At 33.8% G+C, this 17303-nt stretch overlaps 1 protein-coding gene across 1 annotated transcript in view; it reads left to right on the top strand.

Annotated features, from left to right (window-relative positions):
• Window positions 1-1787: 1787 nt before the first annotated feature.
• LOC117914261 (putative ion channel POLLUX-like 2) overlaps window positions 1788-17303 on the top strand; it is a 29610-nt gene continuing 14094 nt past the window's right edge. The window contains exons 1-12 of the mRNA XM_034829513.1: window positions 1788-2000; window positions 2314-2390; window positions 3412-3521; window positions 5321-5601; window positions 5957-6028; window positions 7442-7517; window positions 7640-7738; window positions 7818-7972; window positions 8064-8168; window positions 13637-13726; window positions 15062-15146; window positions 15241-15388. Coding sequence (XP_034685404.1) covers window positions 1924-2000; window positions 2314-2390; window positions 3412-3521; window positions 5321-5601; window positions 5957-6028; window positions 7442-7517; window positions 7640-7738; window positions 7818-7972; window positions 8064-8168; window positions 13637-13726; window positions 15062-15146; window positions 15241-15388 — 1375 coding nt within the window. The 5' untranslated portion in view covers window positions 1788-1923. The remainder of the gene's footprint in view (window positions 2001-2313; window positions 2391-3411; window positions 3522-5320; window positions 5602-5956; window positions 6029-7441; window positions 7518-7639; window positions 7739-7817; window positions 7973-8063; window positions 8169-13636; window positions 13727-15061; window positions 15147-15240; window positions 15389-17303) is intronic.

Raw genomic sequence — 17303 nt, forward strand, 5'->3', positions numbered from 1 at the left:
TTGAAATCCATTTTTTAAAACATTATTCATATTTATTGATAAATAAAATAATTTAAAACATGAATATTACTTTACTCGGTCACATTTATTGAAGTTTAGTGGAAGTTTTTGTTTATTAAAAGAATTTATGATTTAAGAAATAATTTAATATAAAAGTAATATTAATTTATATAAAATTTTATTTTCATATTGAATAAAAAAAATATAATATTATTATTGTTTCTAAAAATTATCATTTTAATTTTCAACCTTAAAAAAATATTTGTTAAACAAATTAAATATATTGGATTTTAGGAGTTTGTTTGAGAATTGTTTTTAAAAACAGTTTTCTATTTTTAGAATATATATATATATTTGACAACCAGAAAACTGATTTTTGTTCTTAATAATAAAAAACAATGGGTTTGTTTGGTAACCAGTTTCGAGAAAAGTTTTTTATTTCCCATAACAAAGAAATAGAAAAACAAGTTTGACAACAAAAAAATGTTTTATATTTTAAAGAATAGAAACCATAGTGTTTTTGAAAAACATCTTTTGATTGTTTTCCACTATTTTCACTTATTTTCTAAGAGGTATTTTAAAAAATAATTATACTAACACGTAAAATGATTAAAACTAAAATACTTAATATAAAAATTATTTTTAAAATATATTTAAAAATATTAAAAACGGGTTATTTTAACAAATAATTATATAAATATATAAATGATTATAAATAAAATATTAGACATAAAAACTATTTTTAAAATATATTTAAAAATACTAAAAGCATGTTTAGGTTATCAAATAAATTTTTATTTTACTTTTTTAAAAATTATTCTTAAAATTATTTTAAAAAACAATTAGCAAACAAGCTCATATCTAATACATTTTAAAAGATTTGGCAAATCTATATGAATATTAATTAAATTAAGAGTATAGTGGTTTTAAAAAGTGTTTTTACGATATAGTAATAAAAGGGCTACTTTGGTCATAAGTTTTATAATAATACTTATATTCTTTTAGGGCTATTTTCACCCCAAAACTCCTTGCATTATCTTTAGAATATGCATAAAAGGTGAGTCAGGCATCCATTTAGAGAAAATTGTGTTTATAGGTTATTATATGGGAAATATATGGTTTTAAAAACTCATATAATTAAAATATGAGATCTGCTTGGTAACGAGAAAAATATTATATGTTTTATGCATTATTTACTGTTCATATTTATATTTTTAAAATTACCATTTAGGTATTTTTGTGGGCAGCAATCATTATTCGTGTCCATATCATATGAAAAACACATGAAGACCTAAAGGTAATTTTAAAAATATAAATATTAATAAAAAATGGTATATGAAACATATAATAATTTTTTCAAACCAAAACTTTCCCTCAACTTTACGGTGGACAAAATCATTGGGCTGTGCAGTTGTTTGTTGGCATCGGAAATATACAAAAGTGACGTCACGCTGTTTTCTTATTCTATTCCGTGTCACCGACTTAAAATAATAATGATAGTATTTCACTCAATATTCAGGTTTTAAAATCTGTTTTCTTATTCTATTCTGTGATCATGTGACAAATCTGAAGCAGGTCAAATATTATAAAAGTTTTTTTCTTTGAATTATTTAAAAAAATAAGTATATAAATATGGAAAAGGATTGGAAATAACATATGATAAATAAAAATTATTTTTAAAAAATAAAAATAAATAAATTGAGCAGGTTTCAAATTCGAAATTTCAGAAAAAGCCAGTTGTCGATTGCTCAGTTCTTAGGGGTGGACGAACAGACGCAGATATTTTAAATACACCGTCTATGTTTTGTCCCCATCGTTGTTCTTTTCCCCTTTTCATGATCGCACTGGTGGATATCCACCGCCCTCTCTTTCTTCTTCTCCATCGACCAAACTCTGATCCCAACTCTTTCTTTCCAAGAAAAGATGCTTCGGTTGCAGAGCTCTTCCCCGTGGACTTCTCCTCAAGTTTCGAGGCTCAATCGGATTTCTTCCTCCAAGAGGCTAGTTCAAACTTCAAACTTTGCTTGCATTTTTCTTTCTTCCCTTTCTATCTCTTTTTTTTTGGATTCAGAATATCTTGAATTAATGTATAATGCGCTCAAATTAGCTCAAAGATTATGTATAGTGAGCTTAGATTAACTTCAACCGAAAAATATCAAATGCTTGGGTTTCGCTTCGATGGATTCTACTGCGAGTACCTTGGAAAATTTGCGTTTTCGAATACTTGTGTGCTTGTGTCACGTGAGTTGTTTTGGCTGGTTTTTATTGGAGAGATAGAGCTTTTGGAACCTGATTTTGGGATGTTGTTTGCAGAAAATCAGTGCCATGTGACTGTTGGTGGATCCAATCTTCTGCTTTGCCTGCCAATAAATTTTTAATGCACAACAGAGGTGAATTTGAGATTGTTTTGTTATGTTTATTTTGTATTGGAAATACCTTTAGCGAGTGAATTTTGGGTGAAAAGCATGCTTTTATGGCTTTGCTGAGTTGTTGAAGTGCTTTGTGACTCGAATTTGAGTACGTATGAACTTATAGGGGCTCTGATTCTGTGGCTAGCTTACCCTTTAACAGACTCAGATATGTCATGTTCTTTTTCACTAAGCTGGAAATGTTCATTGTTAGCTACAAATTCTTCTATTTACGGTTACATAACTCATTTGATGGCCAGTCCACTTGTGAATTCGATTTAGACAAAATCAATACTCTCATGCTTACTTCTTTGCCCAACTTTGTGACATGCCCACTTTATTAGTTTCCTAGTTTCTTCATTTGTAGTTACATTCATGTCATATTTTGGTGCCAGCATTTGTATCAATGGGGCTTGTTGTGCTTAGCTATAGAAATTCATTTAGACAGTTATGTTATATCAGCTGGCATTCGTCTTGGTGAGCATGACCATGCAATGTTTGTTTACACCTCAGCTTGTGGACGGCCATGGTCCTTTTGTCATTTTTTTCAAGGATTGGACAGAAGTCCTGGTTTTCTTTGGTATTTTGGTGAGTCTAAAAGTTGTGGCTATCACATTATGGTGTCCTGTCCTGTGCTCATTGATCGGACACTTGTATCATTTATACCACTCTTGGCCAATGTTGAAGGTGTTGAATGGATTGTGGAGAGACACTTCCCAATGTAGCCATTTGATGTTAGCTTTTTGGTAGTCCATTTTATACTTAATAAACTCTTATTTCATAGAAGACCATGAGGCAAGGTACCATCTATTTCTAAAGCTGAAACAGAGTTCTATGCCATGGCTGTCATTGCTTAAGATTTGCCGATCCCTTACACTTAAGCTTGTTGCTTCTATACAAAATCTCATACACTTCAGCTATTCCCCCTTTGCTTGATAAACTTCTTCTGTGATCTGTTTTACATCGTTTCACATTTCAAACAGTCATGATAATCTTTTATCAGGAAAATGCAAGGCTAGTTTGCAAAGGACATTGGATAAGTCATATTCCCCTACTTATTTAGATGGTTCAAATGCTGGATGCTTTAAGGAAGATCTGAAAAACGGTTCCCAGGTGAGCATTAAATGAATGACAGGTGGAACAGAAAATGTTAAGAAAAAGGATGTTCCTTCTTGCTGTTCCATAATGTGTCATTGTTCTTTCACCTTAATTCAAGGCCTGAGATTTATATTGTCTTTTCTGGTAGTGTAATTATGTAAATCTTTTGTGAATATGATATATAATTTAGTTGGTCCATATCGTCACTTCTTTTATTTACTTGACATTTCTTTCTTGTAGTCTAGGAATAGCTTGGCAACACATTGACTTGAGCATCCTATGTTGATCATTGGTTGTCTAGGCACTTTTGTAATTTGGATATAGAGTAATCATATTAGAAGGATAATATGACATGCATCCTGTGCCTGCAGTGTTATGAATGATGTACGTACAGAATGTAGCTGTATATTTGAGCGTATTTAATCAATTACAACCTCAAAGACAGTAATTTAAATTTGTTGCAGAGTTGGTTGATGCTTTCCATTTCATTGCTTATATTCCAGTTCATGTTTTTCAAAAGAGAGGGGGAAAAGAAAAAGAAATTACGACAAAAACATGCATCGTAATGTGTGTGGACTGGTGAGTGAACTTCTGGAAACAAAACTTTAAGTTGTCAAAAAAAAAGAAGATAAAAATGAAAAATAGAAAGAAAGAAAGGAACAAGCCAGAAATGGCATGACACGTCTCCCCAATCTGAACTCTAATCCTTCCTATTGCCACCTTTTATATCATCACACCATTCCTGACAGCTATTACCCCCACCACTCTACCACCCGACCACCCAACCCCATCACCCAATCCATGTGCTACCATGAATACAACTGCCTTCTTTACCACTTTGTGGCAATGTCTTTCCATCAGTGGGTGGCATCACACTACTGCTGTGGCACCCCCATCACCATCAGCACACCACATCATCACTACCATCAGCATTTCTATATCCATTGCCACCTTTGTCAACACTCACCATCACCACCTCACCAAGTCTATGGAATTCAATATACTAATCTAGCTTCTTCCTTTTTTCTTTTTTTTTTAAACATAATTTTTTAAATTAAAACTATTTGTTATCACCAATAATTGAGTATCACGGCTTCTTTCATCAACTCAACAAGGTACATAACATAGAAGAATGAAAGGCTCAAAGAGTTTGACTTTATTTCTCTGAGTGGCAGGTGATGTATTTGTGGAACTGCATTGTTTTTTTTTAAAAAAAATCAACCCTAATCTTTTGTAGAACAGCTTATGTGGAAGTATGCATGCTATCAATGGAAGAAACTGACTAATTAAGCTTCTGACTAGAAATTCAGCCCTGGTATTGAATGAATGAACATGCTACTCACAAAATGACCCGAATGGAAGAACAGGAAAATAAGGTAAAGATTTCATTGCAGGATTTTTTTATTCAGGGAAACTAGATTTTTAATGCAGTGTGATGTGGATATAATTCTATATTTCATTTGTTTTTCAATATTCTTAATTTACACCATGATGTGGAATCCATTATCCTCTCCTATCTGAACTATTCTATTAATAAACATTTTGGTCTTTTTTCTTTACAAATTTTATGGGGGTGGTCGGACTGTGTGCTGTTTCAGTTCTTCAGTGACTTGTACAACCACACTTGTCTGTATATATGTAATTTGGTTACCAATTCTACACTGGTTACATACTTGCACAAAATCATTTTATAAGTTTCTGCTCACATCAGTAGAACATACTCAGTTTTTATAGAACAATTAATATTCAGTTTCTGGTATTAATAATTTGTGGTTAATGTAGCTCGTGTTCATTGTTATTCACATCATGTGCAGGGTTATGACGCTAAACTCATGATAGGATCTACATCTTATTTTCTACTCAGATTGACACAATTATATTCTGCAAATAGATTGATGAAGATGGTGCAAAACTTACTTTCGGTGGTTTGCACTTTTGGAAATGGGAGCTTGCCTTTTGCTTGTATGTCTAATTCATTGAATAAACCCACACCTCTTCGATTGGATGTATCCTTGCCTTCTTTACAAGATATTAAATGGAACTTTTCCCGGTTGATTTATTTATTCAACATACGACTTGAGAGAAATGTTGCCACGTAAGTGACATATGTATGCTTTTCATTTTCATTTAAGATCCAATGCCTTCTTCTTTTTTCTTTTTCTTTTTTTCCCCTTTTTCTCTATATGTTCACTGACTTTTTCTGTTTTGGCCATTAAATGTTGAGACGTCAATTTTGTCTTGAATGCTATATATACATTTAATATGTGTATTGATCTGTTCTTGAAAGTAAAGCTGCTATATCATATGACCTTGCTATGTGTTTGAAGGTTTCATCAGTCTTTCCTATGCATCAAAGGCTGCCTAGTCAACCATGATTATTAATAGTTTTCTTGTGTATTTATTTAGTTTCTACTTGAATTGTTGCATCATGTGTTCTTGATGTCCTGTAGGTCCTTTGTAGTGCTCCTTGTGGCTTGCTTCTCGTTTGTTGTCATTGGTGGTCTTCTCTTTTTCAAGTTCAGGTAACCTACAAACTGTTCTTTCACAGAATAATTCTGATGTAGCTATAGTTGTAATATTTTGTAAATGATGGATCTGCTTACTGTCTTGTATTGTTTTATTATATGCCAAATTCCTTAAATGAAACCTGTCAAACTAAATCCTGCCTATTCTGTTTTGTTTTATTTTAATCCCACAATTTGGAGAATCGAGATACAAACAATTGATTCAGGCCCTTCCTACTGGTGGATTGATAAAATACTGAACTTAACCATCAGCAACAGCTAATTTAAAGAGGAACCATACATTTATGTCTACCCCTTAATTGAAAGTAAAGAATACATCTTTTTGGTAGACCATGAAAACAAGTTTCTCTTGATAAATTTGCTGGCATAACTTCTTTGTTCTAGAACTTTTGCCAGGAGAAGTTCTTGAAGGATTGTAAATCCCTGTCTTTTGTTCCTCCTCTTTGGTTTTTATCAGGAATAAAAGAAAATGCTTTGAAATATGTTACACACACAAGGACCTTAATAATCTAGTTGTTGAACTACATATGTCAATTCCACGATCTCAAGATATTTGTTGTTTTATTATTCTAAGTCAATAACCAACAATTTTTTGTTGATTGCCTCAGTATTTAGAATAAACATTTTTCTTTCATCATTATATTGCAAAGATATCATCATATATATGAGTTGATGAGGATTTTGAGACTTTAAGATATAGGTACAAAGGAGTAGACCAGCCTTGTCAATGTCATTGGTGCCCTTGTTATTCATATGACTGATTCTGTTTATATTAATTTCTCTTTGATAGTTGGTAGCTTCTCTTCGTTTCCTGCATTTTATATATTTGGAATATATGTGAGAAAACTAATTCCTTGTGATGGGTGTTTGCCTCATGTTTTTCTTTCCTTGGTCAGGTCATAAATGTCAAAATTGAGTTCTCTTCAACTCAAACACGTTTCTCTTATCTTTACCTATGAAAGGGAAAAATATAAAATTGATGAGAATTTGATTTTTTCAGTTGGTTCTCTTCAGATCTTCTTGCAATTCTGCTGCCTCAATTAGCTGTAAAATAAGAAAATAATTTCACTGAAGAAAATAGGCATGTTTTAATTGACTCTCAGCAAGATGTTTAATGACTAAAGATACCCTAATCTAGGCTAACCATGCTCCATTACGGTGTATAGACCACCATAATATGTGATTTTCCATTCCATATAATGAATTAATCCCTCTTATCATGTTTTCAAACAGAATGATTATTAAGAATATTTCCTTCTCACTTTTGCTTCAGATCAATTGGCAGTTGAGCTAATAATTTCTTAGAGTAGTGGCCAATCAGCACTCTTGTTCTTTTCCTTATTGAGTCTTACTCCATGTGTTTCTCATGCTTGTGTCCTGTATTGTACATATCTTACATTGGAAATACAGGGATAACACACAATCTCTGGAGGACTGCTTCTGGGAGGCTTGGGCTTGCTTGATCTCATCATCTACTCATTTAAAAGTGCAATTCTGTCTTGAGAATTTGATATTTTCTAGTTTCATTGTTGCTGCCCTTATATTGCTAAAGTCATAGTGAATTGTTTACTGTTTTGATTGAAAATATTATATTGTGTGGAACTGCAGCAAAGAACACATATTGGACGTGTTATTGGCTTTGTTCTTGCTATATGGGGCATATTGTTTTACACCCGCCTATTGAGTACAATGACAGAACAATTCAGAGTAAGCTCTTGAAAAGAGAAGCTTTTACTAAAGTTTATAGGTATGTTCATTTACCTCCTTATGACCATCATTTGGACAGAATAATATGCAAAAACTTAGAGAAGGAGCACAGATGCAAGTTATGGAGGCTGATCATATCGTTATTTGTGGAATCAATAGTCATCTGACCTTCATACTGAAGCAGCTAAATAAGTATCATGAGTTTGCTGTGCGCTTAGGCACTGCTACAGCTAGGTAATTGGTTCTTATACTGCCAGTTCAAAATATCAGTACAATGTGTTTGAAATACTGGCTCCTATGATCCCTCGGGTGCATATATTTGCAGGAGGCAAAGAATTCTTCTTCTTTCTGATCTTCCAAGGAAGCAGATGGACAAGCTGGCTGACAATATTGCCAAAGACCTTAGCCATATTGATGTCCTAACAAAGAGGTATAGTTAATAGATTCTTCCTTTTGCTAATCAGAGCAGTACCTTTCAGGAAAGTCTCAAATTATCTTTCCTGCACAATGCTGAAAATCTTTAATTTGTCAGTTGCTATCTTTATGGCGTGCTTTTTTATTTTATTTTTTATAGCTGTTCCCAAACCAAATGGAAACACAAAGTGACTTTTTCTGAACTTAGCAACATTTATAGTAAATAGGGAAGCCTTTCTCTTTCACCTTATATTTCAAACATTAGGGACTCCCCAAATTACTGATTTTTCTTTTCTTGCTAGAAATACATGATGAACTAAAAATGGAAGCAAGGGTAAAGCAGGGGAACATATTTCAGGTTAGAAATGCTAGCTAAAAAACAGGATGCATTCCTTGAATAAATCTAACTGTGATTAGTGTCAGGCCAAGTGATCCTGCAGCTTGTGTATGTAAATTCCCCATTGCTACATGTTCATTTACCATAAAATAGAGGTTTTTTGGTTTTAGTGCGGCTTTTTCTAATTAGAAGGAAGTAGGCCTATATGAACAAGAAGTTTTTCCCTCTAATAATCAACTGATTCAAATAACATTATAGGAGTACAGACCTAGCAAGTGAGTTCTAAAGAAGGAAAATAGGAATTGGAACTTTATTAAAGCAGAAGACAACCAGCTCGATTTTCTCCAAGAAACTAGGTCCCAATTTCCTCCTAAAATCCAGGTAACAAACTGACTTCAAGTTTAAAAAGATGGAAAATACAAATCTCCCTAACTTTCAAGACTTATCATGAAATACCCTAATTTATTGAACAAACATAAATCAAATATAAAACCAAACTCTATCCTTATCTACACTCCCCCTCAAGTAGGGGCAAATATGTTTAACATTCCTAACTTGCCCATGAACTTCTCAAAAATCGATTTGCTCAGTCTTTTTGTGAAAATATCAGCCACTTGTTCACTCGTAGGCACGTAGGCCATGCACAATGTACCTTAGTCTATTTTTTCCTTTATAAAGTGCCGATCTACCTCAATGTGTTTCGTTCTGTCATGATGAACAAGATTGTGCAAGACATCTATTGTTGTCTTGCTATCACAAAACAATTTCACTAGTGACTCATTGTTATATGTAACTCCTCAAACATCGTCTTGATTCCCAACCCTTCACATATTCCATGAGCTATAGCTCTGAACTCTGCCTCTGCACTACTTTTATGTATCAAACTTTGTTTCTTAATCCTCCATGTCTCTAAGTTTCCTTTAACAAATGTACAATAGCCTGTAGTTGACCTCCTATCTTCTAGTGATCCGGCCCAATCTACATCTATGTGAACTTCCACTCCTCTATTCTCACTTTTTCCAAAAAAAAGTCATTTACCTAGTGTTCCTTCAAAATTCGGTACACAACCTCCTAGTGAGATTCTGTCGGTGAATGCATATGTTGACTCACTCTACTAACTGCAAAGGTTGTATCTTGGTGAGTGTATGAGAGATAAATCAACCTACCAACCAATCTTTGAAACCTCCCCTTTTCTATTGGTGCTTTGTCATCTAAAGACTTGGGTCTTTTGTTTTGGTCAATAGGAGTTTCACTAGGTTTGCATTCAAGCATCCCTGTTTCTTTTAGTAGATCTAAAGTGTATTTCTATTGACAAATAGAAATTCCAAGTTTGCTTCTAGCAACTTCCATCCCCAAGAAATATCCCAAACTACCAAGATCCTTTACTTGAATTCATCAGCCAATTCTCCTTCAATTTCTTCATTCCAAGGTCATCATCACCTATAAGAATTATGTTATCTACTTAAACAATCATAATTGTCACCTTTCCTTCTTGAGTGTGCCTATATAACATAGTATGATCAGAATGTCCTTGAGAGAACCCCAACCTTTTTAAGACTTTGGTAAATCTTCCAAACCAAGCTCTAGGTGGTTGTTTGAGCCCATAGAGTGACTTCTCCAGTTTGCAAACCTTGACCATGTGTTAGTCATCTGAGAATCCAAGAGGGAGATCCATATGTAGAGGCTAATCCTTGTTTGCTGCTAACAATTTAAGAATCCTTATTAAATTAAGTTTAACAATAGGAGCAAATGTCTCCAAGCAGTCTATGTTATAGGTTTGTGTGAAACCTTTGACTACTAACCTCACCTTGTGCTACTCAATTTCACCATCAAAGTTGTATTTCATCATAAAGACCCATTTGCATCCCACTAGTATTTTTCCATTGGGTAAATCAACAATCTTCCATGTTCTACTTGTTTTAAGAGCTCTCATTTCTTATAAAACAACTGCTTTTCATTAGGAAACCATCATAGCTTCCTATATATTTTTAGGAATTTTTTCTTGTGAAGGATTAGTAATAAATGCATAGAGAGATGGTGATAATTTTCAATAGGACAATTTTGTTTTTGATAAAAAAAAAAAGAAGAAGATAATTTTTAGGAGGACACAAAATTTCAAATAAGGTGAAGTGTGAAAGATCTTACTCCTTTTGGAAGAGCAATGGGAAGGTTAAGATTTTTAGAATGATTTTCTAGAGATGAGTCAAGATTTTCATTACCTATTGATGTTTCTATCTCTGGTTCAGATTCATGTTGAACTTGGGGTGCAATAAACTCTTTTATTTGAGGATTTGGTCATTGAGAATAGATACAAAGATTTTTCAATTGGTGGTCTGCAAGTTGTAAATCATCTCCTTTCCCTGTGGTTGATTTTTCCAGTGACACTATAGGTTCCGTCAAGTGTTGTGATGGTGGTGAAAGAAAAGGCTGGTCAAATTTTGGTGGGTTGTCTAAGATAAGATGAGAAGTTTCCAAAAAATGGTCTTCTCTCAAATTCTCCCCTTGAAGAGTGGTGTTGGTAAGAAGGGCAATTTTTTTTTTTTTTTTTTTTTTTAAAAATGACATCCTTAGTAATAAACAATTTTCATGAGATTGAATGATAACACTTATACCCTTTTTTGTGGAAGAGTATCCTAGAAAGACATATTTAATGGCAAGAGGATCCAATTTGGAACTATGATGAGCTGGAACATGAGTGAAAAGCAATGCAGCTGAAGATTTTCATAGGAAGGCATGGTAAAGACAAGAAGAAGGGTAAGTGGTAGGAGAGTTGATAAAGGAGTGTTAAAGTTTAAGACACTTGATGGCATTCAATTTATAAGAAATGTAGTGGTGAGAATAGCTTTGCCCCAAAATTTTTTAGGCATAAGACTGGTGAACATTAGTGATTTGGCAACTTCTAAAAGATGTTGATTTTTGCGTTTGACAACTCCATTTTGTTGTGGAGTGTCAGTGCATGAACCGTGATGAACAATCCCTTTGAGTAGATGGATAATTGCCAAGAATGGAATCAAAATACTCAGCACCATTATTAGTTCGTATGATTTGGATTTAGGCTTGAAATTGAGTTTTAGCCATGTAATGAAATTGTATAAAGGTTTGAGCAGCTTTAGATTTTTCTTTCAAGAGGTGAACCCAACGAATGCGTGTATGATCATCAATAAAAGATATGAACCATTTTGTATTATTTTAGTTTGGAACATGTGAATGTCACAGTAAATAAGTGAGAAAGCACCAAAAGCTGTGTAGGGTTGGGCAAGATAAGGACTATGGTGATGTTTTGCAAGTTGACAAGTTTTACACTGGAAAAGAGAAACATTTTTATAATTGAATAAAGTGGGAAACAAAGATTTCAGATGAGAAAAACTAGGATGGCCTAATCTATAGTATCATAACATTATTTCATTATCACAAGATAAAGAACCTAATCCACTACTTGCAACTTGACCTTGTCCATTAATGATGGTTGAGTCCTCAAGGTAATAGATGTTGTCACATTCCTAAGCTTTCCCAATCATCTTCCCTAAAGATAGATCTTGAAAAATCATAGTAGGAAGGAAAAAATTTAGCTATGCAGTTGTGGTCCTGGGTTAATTTGCGAATAGAAGATAGATTACAGGAAAGTTTTGGAATGAGTAAAAAAAAAAACGGATTTTTAGAGAATTTGAGAGTTGCACTGTTCCCTTCCTTGCAACAAGAGAAATTGAACTGTATGCAATTCTAATTTTTTGGTGGTGATCAAAGTAAGGGACATAGGAATAAAAATATGTCGATGACCTTGTCATATGGTCCAACGTCCTAGAGTCGACAATCCACATATCTTCTTTATTATTTGCAGTATTGAGAGCAGTAAGGAAGTTACCTTTTTAGGCTATAGAACAGTTACTACCTCCTTGGTTTGGACTGGACTGGGACAATGGTGAATTGAGTTAGTTTATAGAGGTGCTTAATTTGCTCCGTGCTGAATTTCATAGGAGCATTTTCTGAGTTATTTTCGTTTGGGTTTGTAGTGGCTTGATTGTTCTGGACTTGAAAGCTCATTCCACCTGTAGGTCGTCTAAGTGTCCAGTTAGCTGGTTTTCCATGGATCTTCCAGCAGGTCTCCTTAGTATGTCCAGGTCGGTTGCAATACTCACACCATAGCCTTTTGCCACGTTGGTTGACACACTGGTCACTAGAGTTTCTAGTGTTTTGCCCACATGACACACGAGCCAAACTCTCAACAGTCTCTTGAACATTTAGTTTTTCTCCCAGTATTACCTTTCTGTGCCTTTCTTCTCTCCTTACCTCTAAAAAAACTTCATTTGTAGATGAAAATGGCTCTCTACTTAAAATTCTTCCTTATACTTCATCAAGTTCTTTATTTAGACCTGCCAAGAACCCAGAAACTCTTTCCCTCTCAATCATTTTTTTCTGCTTTCACACTACACTCTTCATACCCTAATTATGGCTTGTAGAATAAGTCTAATTTCTGCTAGAAAGTTTGCAGATCATTATTATATTTTGTTACATCCATAGTCCTCTGTTTCATCTCCTTGATCCTACTCCTCAGCTCGAAAATTCGGGCAGCGTGTCTAGATCTGAGTAATTTTTCTTACCCCTGTCCCATATTGCCTTTGTTGTTGATCAGAACAAATAAGTCTGGCTGATTTTTGTGTCCATTGAGTTGATCAGCCACGCTTGACAATTGAATTGTCCATGATCCATGTAGAATAGTTCGTATCATTATTCTTTGGTGCCTTTGTTTCACCGATCAAATAACCGAGCTTGCCTCTTCCACACACCACCAACTTGATCTACTGAGACCATTGGAGGTAGTTTTTTCCATTTAATTAGTGTGTCATGATCTGGATAGAAGGCTTATCACCAGCTTGAAATGCCACAATTGATCTGGGTAGAAAAGTTATGTGATTTTAAAATTTCAGTTAGAAAGGCCATTCAGGGGGAAAAATACTATCTGGAAGGGGTATTTAGCAAGGAACAAGCACTTAACAATGAGCTTGGGTTTTTGGAACTTGGTTTTTGAGAAAAAGGGGCTGGAGGGGTTTGCTTCTTTTGGTTCATGCTTACCATAAATTCTGTTACTGGATTGATAGAATTGAAACTTCCTTTCCTATATCTTACATTATGAGTTTCTATTTGTACAGTTGCAGCAGCCTTAGTTTGACAAAGTCATTTGAAAGAGCTGCTGCTGATAAAGCACGTGCCATAATTATATTGCCTGCAAATGGAGATCGGTGAGAACTTCCATTTCTGTACATCTTCTTGAAATAAACAAAATTAGATACAAATTGCTTTGTTGTTTACACTATAGCTTTTATACTAATTGGAGTTTTTAGTACTGTGGAAAATGCAATCAATGTCAGGGTGTCAGATTTGAAACTCTGATCCATTAGTATAAGAATAATTAATGAAATTAGTGGGGAGGACTGATCATATAGGTAAAAAAAGGCAAAAACTACTTAAGTGGTAAGGGGTTGGAGTGGGGTTGTGGGAGGTTCCAGGTTTGAGTTCGAGTAAGGAGAAAAAAGGAAAAAAAGAAATAAAAGATTTAACCATCAAAATAAATGAAAGATACGGACTGATTCTTAGGGTAGAGATATGGTGAGCGGTCCTCCTCATATGGAGTAAACTTTGAACTCGAGCATTGCTCTGCTAGGGTGTATGCTTGTCTTTTACTGCATGTTCTTTGCAATGAATAATAATATCTGTCACCAGATCATCTATCAAGCAACCAAGAGCTATCAGCTATTACAGAAGAACTGCGATAACTTGTAAAGTTTGATGTACAAGCATCATTTGTCAGTGCATGTCACTTTCCTGTATACTTCATGGACTGGGTTCATTGTTCATACTTTTAAAATACATTCTCATCATAATCACTTCGGCATCAGCTCAAATACTGTGGGGTGGATTCATGAATGTACAGCATTTTCTATTTAAAGTGGATTCTTCAAATATTTTCTTGCTCTTTTATTTCATGTCCTTTTCAGCCTAACCTTTAAGGCATTACAGATGCTATGACTAAATTTTTTTACATGTGTCCAGATCATCTATGTCCATGCTTGTTTGGCTATTAATCCATCTCAACATGCTTATTTTTATGTCTGTGGTTAATGATAGAGAGTGTTGGTTAATCAAGAAGATCATTTACATGAAATGAATGTAGTTTAGGGTTGGACATTGAGATAGATGTATAACAAGACAAGAAAAGGATAGAATATATGATAAATGTGTTTGTGGGAACTGAGAAGTTGGAGGGAGTACCTAATGAAGACAAGATGAAAGGGAGTTGAGCCTAATCATTTGTAGATAACAAATGCTTGCAGAGGAAAGAGGCTGCAAGTACAACATAAAGATTAAAAAATGATATTGGTTGAGTTAGAACTTAGAAATGGGATGGTTTATGATTTATTACAATTTGGAAGCATTGATTAGGCACCCAATTAAGCTCATATTGTGACTTGTTTTCTCTTGACAAGTCCATGGTTTAATCTGTTTACAAGTTGCACAAACCAAAATTATTGAATTTCTCTGTTGAAGTCTACTGATTTTAGATTCTAATTTATCAGGTATGAAGTTGATACAGATGCATTTCTATCTGTACTAGCCCTTCAACCTATTTCAAAAATGACTTCTGTCCCCACCATTGTTGAGGTATAATCTTTATGGATACCTTTTGGACTGAAAATAACACAAGGTTAAGGATGCACTAAATTTGAGTTGAATGTTCTTTTTTCAATTGATGCAGGTTACAAACTCCCAAACCGCTGAGCTTTTAAAGTCAATTTCAGGATTGAAAGTTGAGCCAGTAGAAAATGTTGCATCCAAACTACTGGTTCAATGCTCTCGGCAAAAGGGCCTGATCAAGATCTACAGACATTTACTTAATTATCGAAGTACTTTCTATAATCTTGTTAAAATTATGACTTTCAAGTAAGCTTTTTCTACAAAAGATAAAAAGTATAAAACAAAAGCAAAATCAAAAACAAAGAAGCAAGGAAAAAAAGAGCTAAAAAAGGTTATAAAAAAAGAAAAATTAGAACATAGAAAGAAATGATGAAACCTTTCAGAAAAAATCCCATTGGATTTTTTCCTTTCAATTATTGAAATTCTCTTTATCAAATAAGTATTTGAAGTATTTAGTACAGTAAAAAAAATTAAGTACTCTTTCCTAAATTATTTTATATGATACACATCAGTTCATTTTATTCAAGAATTATTTGAATAGCTTGATATTTTGTTATTTGGAGGCTCTTTCTTGTTTTGTTTACCTTGCTCTTGTTTCATAATGTTTAATATTTGTTCCTTTGAGGTTTCTATTCATTACTCCTCTATTCTTTGTTGATGAAATCTTTTCTCAACCTACCAAATGACATCTTAACTCATCATCATGATACCTTTAGGGAAAATACCTCTGTGGACTTTAATTCTCGTTCAAGTTGGACATGCAAAGGGATTCCCCATTTCTAAGATACTCTACATTCTGAAGGTTAACTTTTAATTTAAATGTAGCATTAATGCACTTTGAGTTTTATCTTGAAAACTTAAGGTGGCTAAAAGTTGCATCACCAAATAAGACGATATCATTTGCAAAGAGAAAGTGAAAGGTGGTGGGGTGCTTTCTCTGCTACCCAAAGACTTACCACTTCCTCTATTCCCACTTTAAAGGTCAGCCTACTCGAAGCTTCTCCCAAATAGTAAACAAACTAGGAGACATCAGGTTACCTTGTCTAGTAACTCTAGGGTTGTAAAAAAAAAACCTTTAGCAGTTTTATCAACTACGTATGCAAAATGGAGTGAACATATAGACATCTAATTTGCACCTCTTTTGCAACATCAAATATAATTTACTCAAAAATTACAACATAAATTCTTAGTGAGCATGGTCAAAGGCCTTCAACAAATCAATCTTTTAAACTATGCTTGTGTTGCCACTCCTTTAAGCATCGGTATTTTTTCTTTTGATAGGCAAAGATGAATTTTGTTAAGAAGTGTTCTATCATAAAGGGGCAAACCTGGCATGCAGAAGGTATAGAGAGGGTGCCTAAAGGCTAAAAGGGAAGGCAAATTACAAAACACCCTCCCCAAAACAGGAGTCTAACCAATCAATGAAAACTAACATAGAAAAGGATTCCACATCAATAGACTTTCTGGATCAAAGGAGTAGATAGTATGTTGAATATAATGTATTTATAGTGTATAACCTTTCCTTGTTAATATAGGACACATGTATGGTAGTTAGGACTCCTAGCCTTGTATATATATATATTTCTCAATTGTAAGTAGAGATTACATTAATGAGAATTAAGGTCTTTCTTCTTTCCCTCTCTCTTCTAGTCTTTCATGAAAGGACTAAACATATTGAAGTTGACTGTCATTTCATTAGAGAGAAGATCGCATCAGGATGTGTTGCTACAAGTTTTGTTAATTCAAATGATCAACTAGCTGACATTTTCACTAAATCTCATATGACGTATATGCTCCAGCTTGAGGGGGAGTGTTGAATATAATGTATTTATAGTGTATAACCTTTCCTTGTTAATATAGGACACATGTATGGTAGTTAGGACTCCTAGCCTTGTATATATATATATTTCTCAATTGTAAGTAGAGATTACATTAATGAGAATTAAGGTCTTTCTTCTTTCTCTCTCTCTCAACATAGTAAATAAAGGATTTCTTTAAGGACCTGGTGAGAATGGTCCACATCTTCATCAGCTATATTCAGAATCCAAAATAGATACAAGAGCACCGTCCAAAAATTATTTGAAGGGGTAGAGTCGCATGGTGAAGCTCAAAGATATCTTCTTT

Source organism: Vitis riparia, chromosome 5, assembly GCF_004353265.1.
Source record: "Vitis riparia cultivar Riparia Gloire de Montpellier isolate 1030 chromosome 5, EGFV_Vit.rip_1.0, whole genome shotgun sequence".
NCBI lineage: Eukaryota > Viridiplantae > Streptophyta > Magnoliopsida > Vitales > Vitaceae > Vitis > Vitis riparia.